Source organism: Leuciscus leuciscus, assembly GCF_965113295.1.
Source record: "Leuciscus leuciscus genome assembly, chromosome: 19".
Lineage (NCBI taxonomy): Eukaryota > Metazoa > Chordata > Actinopteri > Cypriniformes > Leuciscidae > Leuciscus > Leuciscus leuciscus.
This window is the reverse complement of record NC_138743.1, coordinates 13167549-13179803: the sequence shown is the minus strand read 5'-3', so window position 1 is coordinate 13179803 and position 12255 is coordinate 13167549. Positions and strand designations below refer to the sequence as shown.

Below are 12255 nucleotides of genomic sequence, written 5' to 3'. Positions count from 1 at the left end.
AAAATAAAGTGTTACCGAAAATGAATTTATGCAACTTGTTCTTATGCCATACAACTTTAAACATTTCATTGTTGTTGTTCTCATCTGCTTGTAATTGAATTTCTTCGAATGACTCAGGAGATGTTATCATATGCTTGTGGTCATGCTAGTGTTGGCTGCTGGAACGTACTGTTTCAAGAACCAAGTCAGCACTTCCGTGACCTAAATTGAAATTAGTTGAAGAGTGCAAGAGCATCGTGTAGTGCTGCAAGTATCAGTTGGTGTACCTGGGGCAAATTTTACACTGGTTTTCCAACGAGAGCCCTTACATCAAATGCTCTTAATGTTAGGTAATGAAATAGCTAACATGAAGTAACCATACTTTCACAGCACTAATTAATACTGGTTCGTGTTTATTTCTGTGCACCAATCAGAAGTTTGAAGTTGGCATTTATTTATGTTTTAGAAATAAGTCTCTTATGCTCACCCGTGCTGTATTTATTTGACCAAATATACAGTAAAAACCGTAATATTGTGAAATATTGTTAGAAATTAAAATAACTATTTTAATATATTTTAAAATGTACTTTATTCATGTGATGGCAAGGCTGAATTTCCAGCATAATTACTCCAGTTTTCAGTGTCACATGATCCTTCAGAAATCATTCTAATATGATGATTTGGAGCTCAAGAAACATTTCTTATCAATTTTGAAAAGAGTTGTGCTGCTTAATGTTTTTGTGGAAACTGATAGATATTTTTTTTCAGGATTCTTTGATGAACAGAAAGTTAAAAAGAACAGCATTTATTTGAAATAGAATTATTTTGAAACATTTGAAATGTCTTCTCTGTCACTTTTGATCAACTTAATGTCCTTGCTGAATAAAAGTATAACTTTTTTTACTGACACCAATCAAGTGCATTTATAAATTAACATTAACCCAGATTAATACATTAAGAAATGATGTACATTGTTAATTCATGTTATTAAGATAGATGATGAAATGAAAAATGTCATAATTGACCTACCCTTGAGTTGCTTTAAACCTGTATGAATTTCTTTATGACACAAAAGAAGATATACTGAACTATACCTTTAACTAAAGTTAATAAATTGAACATTATTGTAAAGTGTTAATGTATTAAAGGTGGATGAAGTCGATGTGTTTTGCCAAGAAAGGCATATTCCTGGGTCAATATATTTGGTTGATCCTGGAACAACATTGCTGTTTTAAAAATGTAGTCCTATCCCTACCCATAACTTATCCCTAAAATCTGAGGGAAATGATGGGTGAATAACTGATGTAGAAGCACCTAACCCTTGTTGTAATCCTAAACTTGACAAACTGTAAACTTGTCCCTCAAATCTGGTTATGTGGAACGTTGTTCTAGGATCAACAAAGATGTCGATCCAGGAACATGTTGTACTTTGTGAAACCCTAACTCAGGCTCACCCTAAAACACAGTAAAGTTCTTTGTCAGATTTTAGATGCAAGATGTCATTCTGTGCAACAAAAGATGATTTAAATGATAAAATTCGAAGTTTTCCCAGGCCTCTCAATAGACAGCCAAGACACACATAGCGTAGGTTTTGCTATAAAAGTTTTTTATGTGCATGGCCACAATCAACATGTATTTGCAGTGCATTAGTTCATATATATATATGGGTCACTTTGTCTCTCATTATCACATATGATCAGCAAAAGCCTGTCTTTTAGAACATTATCGACATATCCTGTCAAAGCTGTTGACCCATATAAAGTGCATCTCAATGCACTGCTGGTATACAAATTTGTTATTCATAAGTCTACTGATGTGTATGTAGGTGAGACATGAGAGCGTGGGAGGGCACAGAGAGTTGTGCCCGTGTCTCTCAGTCTGATTACAAATTGCATGATGAAAATTGTAGTTGGTTACTTCATTTAAATGACAAATTTTTCATAAAATATTCGGACAAATTTTTGATTACCTTTGATCGAACTTATTTATCACTTTGAGATTCTTCTAGAAAAAAAAGAACTGATGTCAGAAAAAGAAATGCATTGCAGGTTGGTCTATGTGTCAAGGAGTTCAGTGATCTGAAGATGACTGTCTACTCTGCATTTGTCTCTCTGTCTACGTCAAGATCGGGAAGTTTCTGTCTCTTTCTCACCAGCCCATATAAACAGAAGCAGATTCAGTGCAGTTTGTATTCTGAAGATGCAGCTCTCATTGGTGAGTTAACACCAATTCATTTAACTCTAATTATTCTTTCTTTTCCTTTTCCTTTTCCTTTTCCTTTTCCTTTTTCTTTCTTTCTTTCTTTCTTTCTTTCTTTCTTTCTTTCTTTCTTTCTTTCTTTCTTTCTTTCTTTTTACCAGTGACTAGAACGGTTTTAGGAGATTGTTTTCATTTTAGAGTATAATCTAGATATTATATCTACTTGAAATTTGATCTGCAGGACAACATTTTGTTGTGAGAAAATGTTAATTTCGTTAGTTTTGTTTAGTTCTTAGGATATGCACCACTTCATTTATGTAAATAAAGATGCTTAACTGACATTCAACTCAATAACTATATACATTTTCTAAGCTTTTTCTTTAAGATTTATGAATTTCAATTGTATAGTAAAATTCCACCAAACTGAATTTAATAATCCTTATATATTATTCATATTATGGATTAATAATTTTAAACGAGTATAAATCTTAATGGAATAAGGGAATGGACCATTTAGTTTAACATATTTTCTTTTCTTTTTTTAAATTTATGAATACGAATCACATAAACTGAAATGGTACATTCCCTTGGTCCATTAAGATTTATACAAAATGTTTTATTAAGCTCTAGTTTTCTTTTTCTTTTACTCGATAAATGTTTTTTGAGTGTGTATATGTCTCATAACATTAGATGTCTAAGGTTAGTCTAAAAAATGGATCTTTAAGATTCACATATAGTTAAGGGCTGAATGCTTTTTGGGGTAAAATGAACAATATCAAAACAGAAACCAAGAAAGTCCAAGAAACACGCGGCAGTACTCTACTCTTTGTCTCCATCTCCTCAGGTTTTCAGAGCTGTGCTTCTGCTTTTCCTGCTTGCCCTTATATTAGGTGTAGAATGCGATTCTTCTGAGAAAAAGCGTAAAAGAAAAGGAAATTCAAAACATGTAGGTGCTGGACGTAAAAAGAAAGGACCGTTGGTCGTCCAGGACTCATCTCTGTTCACCTCAGTGAGTGCCTCTCTGTCTCCAAGCAGATCTTTGTCACCATGGACATATGAGTGAGTCTTTGATCTGATCAATCATTACTGTTGTTCATTTTAATCTCAGTTATGTGAATGGTAGCAATGATTTGAAGTAGTTTTGGGGAATTTCACTTGAAGGTAGATTGTGATTGACTGATTACACAAAAGGCTGTTCTGTGAATGTTTCTTCTTCCAATTCAGAACTTCCTTTGACGATTCACGAATCCCACAGAAAATCTCTGAGGCAAAATGTGAAAAAAAAGGCTGTATAACTGAAGATGGTGAGGAAGACTTGGGACTGGAGTCTAAACCCATCTACTACCAGATCAATGTTCTGAGGAGAGTGAAGAGCAAAAATGCCACGCAATACGCCCTTAAACTGGAGACTATCATTGTTAGTCTAGGCTGTACATGCGTTTTACCCATTGTTGTGCCTCAGAATTAGTTCTTTACTGTACTTTTAATTGTGTACTGCTATATTGTTGTATTAATCTGCCTATAGGTACAGAAAACTTTGCTTTGTATTTATTGTAATCTCGATTAATAAAATATTATTGTAACATTTATTGATTTTCTTGATAGTTTCACTTTGTAATAGTTTGTTTCAGTGCAATAATTGTATGAATTAGACATGTTAGAATGCATTAAACAAACCTTCGTTTTAGTTAAGAGAAGCATTTATTTGACATAGTTTAGAGAATTTAGTCATCTGGAAATTACAAACACAGTGAGCATTTACGTTCCATTTTCTCACAAAATCAGTTCGGTTAACATTAATTCTCATCATTGCACATACAACGGCTCTTTTTTGATGCTGCGTACCAACATCAAACTCCTTTGTCTTTGTATAGAACGAGTAAAAGAAACAAGACTATACGGTAAAGCTCAGTGGCATGCCAAAGCAAAGTGCACCATTCATTTCTAAAACTTTCAAACTATTTCCAAAATACAAACCGGATCTTTTTCTCACACCTGAGTGCTTCCATTCTTCATTTTCTGAGATGCCACTATGCGTTTATCTACTGATAAGCGTCAAAATAATAAATAATGAATGAAAAAGCTAAATGTGCTTCTGAGTTGTGCTTAAAGTGTCACTGTGCTCAACTTTTATTATGTGAGAGGAATATGAGCTTTCAGATTTTATAGGCATCCAGAATGTTCTAATAATCTAATATTAATTTTATAAAATGTTCACCTTGCATCAACACAGCAGGAAATGTGATAGATATTGTACCTCTAGCCATCTGATTACTGATGCTTAATAATACATATTGTATAAGCATGCCTGAGGCTCTATGAAACCCTATTGATTATTGAATATTAATATCAAACGATAATTAAAAAAGCTTTAGCCGAAGCCTCAGTAAATGGCACGTTTTGGAAAAAGATGCTTTTGTGACTGTAAAGAGATATTTCCATTAGTGAAGGATGACTTTAAGACGTAGTTTAAGTTAACACATTCATCTGGATATAGAGGTTATAAAAAGCATCTCTTCATAGATTTCACTTCTTGTCCTCCTTTCCAAGTCATTTCAAAAGATCAGTTTGGTATATTCATTCTTCTGCTCTGAAGCAACCTCCTGTCCTCCACCAAGCAACATACCTTTAGTGCACCTTGCATTGCCATCTAGACAATATTTTTTTCTGTTTTTAATAACATTAAGTAGCTTTGATGTTGTTAATCCCCACAAAAGCTTGGTGTGTAGCAAATTGTCATTATCGATGTCCAATATGTCCCCTTTTTGAGATGTATTGGCTACCATTTGTTTTATTTTCTCTTCACCAGTTTCATCTCCATATCTTTTCCCCTTGACTACAGCCACAGCAGTCCTCGCAGCAGGCGCTCCTCTACCGGCAGGCCTCCTCTTTCAGCTCTTTGTTCTTCCTCACCTCCTCTGCGTGTTTGTCCTAAATTGGCACACAAAAGAAAACTTACTTGATCTGTGTTGATGCATTTATTAGTGTGCCTGAGTGAAGCAAAATACAACAACATAAACAAAGTATAGAAACTTTCCACCCCATGCTAATGCAATATTCATACTGATTCTATAGTTAGACTGGGAAGGGACTCAGAAGCACAAAGGCCAGGAAAACACAAAATGTGTTATCATCACACACACACATATATATATATATATATATATATATATATAATATATTTCTGAATTATTCTAATTATACACTGAAGACTAAGTAATGGCTGCTGAAAATTCAGCTTTGCCATCACAGGAATAAATGATATTTAAAAATGTATTAAAATGGAAAACAGTTCATTTAAATTTTAATAATATAAAATAAAATAAAAAATATAGGCTATAATATATAATTTATTATTTATTTTTATTTTTATTTTTTTTAAATGCAGTCTGGGTGAGAATAAGATACTTAACATAAAAAACATATCTATCCCAAGCTTTTGAATGGTAGAAAATACATTTAAAATTACACATATAAAGGTACACAAAAAAAAGTGTTTAAAAGTAAAAATGTTCTTAGTTTTAGCTTTTTAGCTAAACAAACCAATAAAATACTTTTCCATTCAGAACAAATCTTTAAAGTCATGCCCTAAAGTCCCTTTATTCTTGTTGAATATCCTGTTTCCCTATGAAATATGTCTCATTATGAAAGTAAAATGGGTTGTAAACAGCCATTCACATATAATGAAGTACTCAAGTATACTTTACATCCTTGTCAGTTAGTTTGTACCTTTTCCTGTAGTCTCTCCAGCATGGCTGCAAGCAAAGCCTCACGGTTCTCTTTGATGGCTTCCATCTTCTGCTCCAGCTTTTCTTTAGCATTCTTAATGAAGTTGTTGTTCTCCTCAAATGCTTTCTGGATGACCTCTCTCTCATGCTCCCTCTTCTCAGCAAGATGTTTTAACATCTCGGCCTCCTGAAACTGGAGAGAATACAGTTTCAGCATCAAAATCAGACCAAAGAGAGTGATGGTTTGGGTATGTGAGTGTAAATTCCAACCTTCCGCCTCTCCTCAGCGGCTTCCAGTTTCTTCTGGATCTCCTCCAGTGAGGGGTCCTTACGCTGGGGCATGGAAGTGTTAAGCTCAGGCACGCCGTCAAAAGAGGGAGGTTTCAGGATCACCTCAAATGCCTGGCCCGAGGCACGCTTGTTCAGCTCAATGACCTCCATATCTTTGATCACACACCAGTTGAGATCCACTGCTTCTTTAAGAATGATCACATAGAGTACTTATTGTGAGCAAAATGTATCAAGTCTTCATTATATTTATGCTCACTGCATTTTAGTGGTAGAGATGTGTTTATAAAATAGAAACACTGATGAGTAATGTTTTGTTATTTATATTTACCCTCAGCCTTGTATGTGGGATTTTCTGCATTGTTTGAGTTGATGCAGGAGCACAGAAGTGACACTAGAGGGAGCTCCTTCACCTTGTCTCGATATGCTGTGTGGGGAAAAGTCAGGTAAATATAAAATTCCTCGTAAATATAAACAAAAGCCTTCATTCTCTTCAAAATCATACTTGATTGGTACAGAAAAGTACACATTTCAAAACAATCTCATTAAAAGCATCTGTAAGCAATTGCACATAAAATGTATAAACTAGGCTACCTGAAAGATTTCACTTTGAATTAACCATAGGGTAAAGTAAAGCATCATTCCCAGGGATTGCTTGAACTGCTAAAATGTATTCAATGTAGGCTACCTTTAACACAATGTAAGTCGCTATGGATAAAAGCGTTTGTGAAATGTATAGGTGTAATATAAACAGAACAATGGAATTCTTTTTTCTTTCGTCCATTTGCAATTACAAACATTAGCGCGTTAGAAAAGAAACCCTGAAGACGGCTCTCTGATAAACCCAACCAATCACGTGATTTGGGGGGCGGAACTAGGGGTCTGCTCGACCAATGGGAGTCTGAGGGAGCGTTTGGGAAACCTGTTTGGAGACAGGTTTATTTAAAATAAATTGAACATTTTTACATAATTTAAAAAGAATATATATATTTTTAGATTTAAACCTGCTTCAAATATGCATGATATTTTTTGAAGTGTAGGCCTACAACTTTGGCAAACTAAATTTACATTTTTATTATCAACGAATCTAAAATGTTTGTATTGCCATTTTTTTTAATGTCTGATACTCTGATTTAGTTAATCATAATAATTGAAACGTATTAAAACAAAGCAGTTTCTCCTAGTTTCTGTAAAAACATTTAAACCAAGCACCTGTGTTAACATTTCAGAACAAAAATCATACCCTGTGCCTTAAAATATTGATTTTGACAATGTGGGCTTTGGTGTTTGAGAATCAGGGCTGACTTTTTGTGGCTTACCTGCCAAGGTCATGTTTATGCAGTATTGCGTGTCGTTTACAACCCTTCGCTCTGTCCTGTTTAGAGAGAGAGAGAGAGAGAGAAAGAGAGGATTAGGAACGAGTGTGTGTTTTTAGTTTACTGGCCACACTGTTAGACTTTTCTGTAATTTCTACAGTTATTTACTTTAAATCCCCCAGTATTATACTGCTATTTCTCTTTACAGTAAATAACTGTGATTCCAATTGCATCATGGGAATTTTCTGTGACGTCTAACACCACATACAGAGACTTACTGTATTTTTTAAATTTGCTGTATACCACTGTATTTGACGTAACTGCCTCTCTGGCTGGCACCATTCCACCGTGCTTTTTATTTCCTAATTTTTGCCTTACACCACGTGTCTACAACGCTATAATAGCCAGAAGCTGTCTATATTGGACACATTGAAGCGACCGGACCTTTAAATGCAAACCTGTTTATCCCTTGTAAGAACTAGTGCGAGCGCTTGGACTCGTATCGGACTACGTCTGAAATATAACGGCCGCGGCGCATCACTACACTGTCTGGGATTTGTCGTGTCGCGTCAGACAGACATCCAGTGTAGGTAATGGGGTCTGTCTTTTGTTGGATCGCGACGTTCGTGTCTGGCCCGGGGAAGAGACGGAATTCACTTCACCGAGAGAGAGAGAGAGATCAGCAAGCAAGGTAAAAAAAAAAAAAAAAAAAAAAAACATTCTGTGTATGTTGACAGGATTGTGCCCAGTTTAACGTATGTTATAACGTTAACGTTAGCCTAACGTTACTCGTCGTCAACATGGCGGTAACGAACTTTACCATGGTAAACTGAGCTAACGTTTCATTTTACACACATTGTTAGATTATTGAATTGTCGAGTTAAAATATGCCAACGAGCAACGCGTTTACATTAACAATAAATGTGAATAAACTAATGTGAAATTCTGTTTATATCTTAATGTTGGCCTACTGATGAGAACCTTTATAGTTTTAGCATTAGTTTGCAAACTATACCATATTATAGTTTTTTTTATTTTATGGAATTTAATATTTACTTCCATTTTTGTGTTTAAAGGCAACTGCAACAAAGCGCCAATTCGCGCCAGTGACTTAGCAAGATTCCAGAGGTAGGCCAGCCCATTTGTGATATATTTTGAGAAGTTTGCTGAAATGATTAGCATACACTATGTGAAAATTGCTTTTGAGCCACTGGTGCAGACTAGGTAGCTAACAATATCTTATAAAATCTCTATAAAATTGGCTAACTTTATATCAAATAAGTGACCTTTGCATTATGTCTAACTTTATTACACAGCAAATGAACCAATCAGAAGATGGACCATTGTCTTTGTTCAGTCTCACCAGATTAAATGTATCCAGGTAAGCACTGCAGTAAAACTCTCACTAAGACCAAATCTAGCATTCTAAACAACTTAAGTTTATATTTTTGCATTATTTTTATATTTTATTAGCCAGCGACTCTACCATTGCAGTTCCACCTGACTAGGAAGGTCCTAATATCAGCGCACAGGTGGGTTAACTACTGTAGGAAGGAGAACGATCATCACACAGTGATTTCTTGCATGTTTCTTACTGTGTATTTGTCTCAAACAGGAACCCCTTCACTGCAGACAAGCTGAAATGGGCTAAAATCATCTATTTCAGTCGTTCAACTTCTTTCTATGCATCTCAGCATTTTTGGACAGAATTTAGGATTTGTAAGTATTAAAATTTAATCTGGCATAATTTAATTTAGTTCTTTTGTATGCTATTTATTGACAAAAGCTGTTTACAAATATATATTCTTAAGTTTTTGTGAAAATAATAATAAAAATTAACAAAAAAGGAGGTTAAAAATAATGTGACACTAATACTCTCTCTCTCTCTCTCTCTCTCTCTCTCTCTCTCTCTCTCACTCTCACTCATAGTTTTGGAACCGGGATCTCCTCTGAAGGACTGAGTACATTTGTGTTTGTGGACACGCACACAGACCAGGGAACACTCTGATGTTGTCAATCAAGTTCTGAACAGGAACCAATCTTTGGAGAAGTTCATTTATTCACAAAGGTGGACAAAAACATTGTGTTGGCTTTTTAAAGATTATTTTGATGATGACTTTTACTCCTATGCTGTAGAAAAGATGGAGTAGACAGTCAGACATTGATAATAATAATAAATGTTTCTTGAGCATCAAAGAGACTTCTTTCAAAAACATTACGCCACTTAAATACTTCTTTTGGCCACCAGTGTACATGAATCCAACACATTTTTGGAAATAAGTGAAATTATTTTTAAGGTGGGGTTATGTGTCTTGTATTGTGAAAAGAACTGTGTTTTGTCCTGTTTTGGACATTTCCTTTTTGAATGCTTAATGTATTTATATTCTGCAGTTTTATGAATGTAATGGTTGATATTTCATTATAATACTTGTATAAGCTAAACAACCAATGACTCTACATTCATTTAGTCAAATGCTAATGTTTTGTTTATGATTTTATGTATGTTTTCAAAAATGTTTGCAGTGAAGGACAGCACATAATGTGTTAATTTAACACGTTTACACATCTTTGTGCTAACCTCTCTGACATATTTACTTTGTTAAAATCATTAACACAATGAATGAGTTAAAATTAACACAAAAAATGTTGTCTCTAAACTTACCCATTAATGTGTAAAAAATTCACACATCATTTCCAGCATTGGCATGTTTATTTTGTGATATATATGAAATGTTTTAAATAAAAAAATGGTATTTTGTGATAACTTTGTCTAATTGGTTTGTATGAAAGTAGTACTTATGTAGGATAAAAATAAAATTATCAAATCTAATTTATATTTAGTACAAATAAAAATAATTACAGTAGTGTACTGATTAGCTTAGTTTTTACAGTAATGCACTGTACTGATTAGCTTCGTTTTTACAGTAATGCACTGTATTACACAAAACTGAAATACGGTTTGGTACTGTAACTCTTAATTACAGTAACTTACTGGCAACAGTGTTGCCAGTAAGTTACTGTAAAAAACCCTTGAAAAGTCTAACAGTGCACAAGGATAAATCACTCTGGCCTCAAGTAAATGTTCTGAAACATCAGAATTATAAAAGAACTCAAATAAATCCCATTTAATTAATACACTAATGTCTCGTACTTTCAAGAAGAATATGTGAAATCAAATGCAGATCCATTGTGAGATGTGTCTAAAAGGCGCTTGTTGTGATGTGGTGGGACACTTGGTGAAAGAGGAGCATGAATTTAGATGAGGGGCAGCAGGGAGTGTCACGCACAATCTCTGTATTGTTACTCTGCCTGAAAGCTGCCACTTAGTACAAGACCATTTTAGAAAGCATTACAAACATTAAACATTACATAAATCCTAAAACTAAAATACCAGATATGATCTTAAATGCCCAAACTGATGCCAGCCCAGATGACATTTCATACCAGGTATTAGATGGAAGGACACAGTGATGCTTTGTTCAGCTTGGGGAGCTCTAAAACCTAAAGAGATAGTTGCCTGGGCGGTCACTGGGTGGTGGTGTATGTCTGTCTCAGTCTATAATCATGAGGAAAAACTGCCATGGATGGACCCCTATGGAGAGACACCACTGAGAGAGAAGCATTGCCCTGCCCTGTTCATACATACAACTACTTTTGTCTATACACACTTATTAGCATTTGGATTAACAGCCCCTTACTGCACGTATAGCTGTATATTTACAGCTTATTAGTTGTTACAGAAGCAGATACCTGTTTATACTTTGAATATTATATATTATATTCTCACATCAACGTTACAAAACAAATTCATGATTCCTTTACATAATTGTTATCTGTTGCCCCAAATGGCATACGTGCATAATGTCAGGCTAAACACAGTAAAAATAATTTCTCAAATGACTATATTAATAGAAAACACAATAAGTAACAAAATGAATCTAAATCCAACCCTAAAAAACTGCAGTCAGTGTGTATGTGTGTGAAAGGCTGTTTACTGACTCTTGCCTTTGAATGACATAGTCTAGTGCACCCTTGAATTATGTCATCTTTAACACATTGGTGCATATCTATACACACAGATACAGATACATTTGCCAATACATTAATTTTCATGCATATAAAAGTTGCTCGGCATACATTATTGATGGCAGACACAGCATGCTGTAAGAACACTGAGTTCCCACTAGACGTCTGATGCGGCACTTTGAATCTTTGAGTCAAAGGTAACCTTTTTCTTTTTAGTAATCAATGTTCAAATCGCAAAAAAACATCAGAGCACATGCAGCCTCTCATTTGATTTTGTGATGCCCACACTTACCTTTTCTCCTTGATGAGGTGTTGTCCCTGTCTCCCCCCTCTCTCTCTTCTGTCTCTTTCTCTTGTATCCTCTTTTTCACCTCACTCTCTTCTGCTCCTCGGATACAAGAGCTCAGCAGCATCAGCGGCGGCACCCCTCCTATCGCATGACATCATCTTCCAGTGCTGCTATTGGCCGAGGTGAGTGGCAGAGCACGGTGGGCCAGCATTTCTCCATCACAGAGAAGCACGGGCGGGGCGGTGTTAACTCTTTGTGCCTTACTGCAGGTGTCCATGCAAAATAGAAGACAAGTGCTTTCTAACACGTACTGTAGATGACAAGAGACAGAACACAAAGATTAGAGTTTACAATATTACTATAATATATAGTACAATAACAATAATTATTATTATTAATAATACAACCAAAGCAATAACAAAACAAATGT

At 34.9% G+C, this 12255-nt stretch overlaps 1 protein-coding gene and 1 long non-coding RNA gene across 5 annotated transcripts; one reads left to right on the top strand and one right to left on the bottom strand.

The window, feature by feature from the left end:
* Positions 1-3860: 3860 nt before the first annotated feature.
* On the bottom strand, positions 3861-11976 carry stmn4 (stathmin-like 4). 2 transcript variants are annotated; one of them, XM_082147620.1, is made up of 6 exons: positions 11829-11976; positions 7514-7569; positions 6526-6621; positions 6177-6379; positions 5908-6099; positions 3861-5109 (listed from the first exon to the last, which is right to left on the bottom strand). In XM_082147620.1, the coding sequence occupies exons 2-6, from the start codon at positions 7524-7526 to the stop codon at positions 5050-5052; spliced, it is 564 nt and encodes a 187-aa protein (XP_082003746.1). In that variant the 5' UTR covers positions 7527-7569; positions 11829-11976; the 3' UTR covers positions 3861-5049. The 2 variants fall into 2 exon arrangements, with proteins under 2 accessions (XP_082003746.1, XP_082003745.1); XM_082147619.1 differs by having other exon boundaries at positions 6177-6382; positions 11829-11975.
* On the top strand, positions 8584-10185 carry LOC309481574. 3 transcript variants are annotated; one of them, XR_014200059.1, is made up of 5 exons: positions 8584-8638; positions 8827-8891; positions 8984-9042; positions 9126-9229; positions 9440-10185. It is a non-coding gene; the product is annotated as an uncharacterized lncRNA (long non-coding RNA). The 3 variants fall into 3 exon arrangements; XR_014200060.1 differs by having other exon boundaries at positions 8591-8891; positions 9440-9593; positions 9665-10185; XR_014200061.1 differs by having other exon boundaries at positions 8591-8891.
* Positions 11977-12255: the final 279 nt, after the last annotated feature.

What these genes read in the sequence shown, in the direction of transcription:
- stmn4 (XM_082147619.1), bottom strand. An exon ending in TCCCACATACAAGGCTGAGG is followed by an intron (nt 6,383 to 6,525) that starts GTAAATATAAAT and finishes TCATTCTTAAAG; the next exon opens with AAGCAGTGGATCTCAACTGG. An exon ending in CCGCTGAGGAGAGGCGGAAG is followed by an intron (nt 6,100 to 6,176) that starts GTTGGAATTTAC and finishes TATTCTCTCCAG; the next exon opens with TTTCAGGAGGCCGAGATGTT.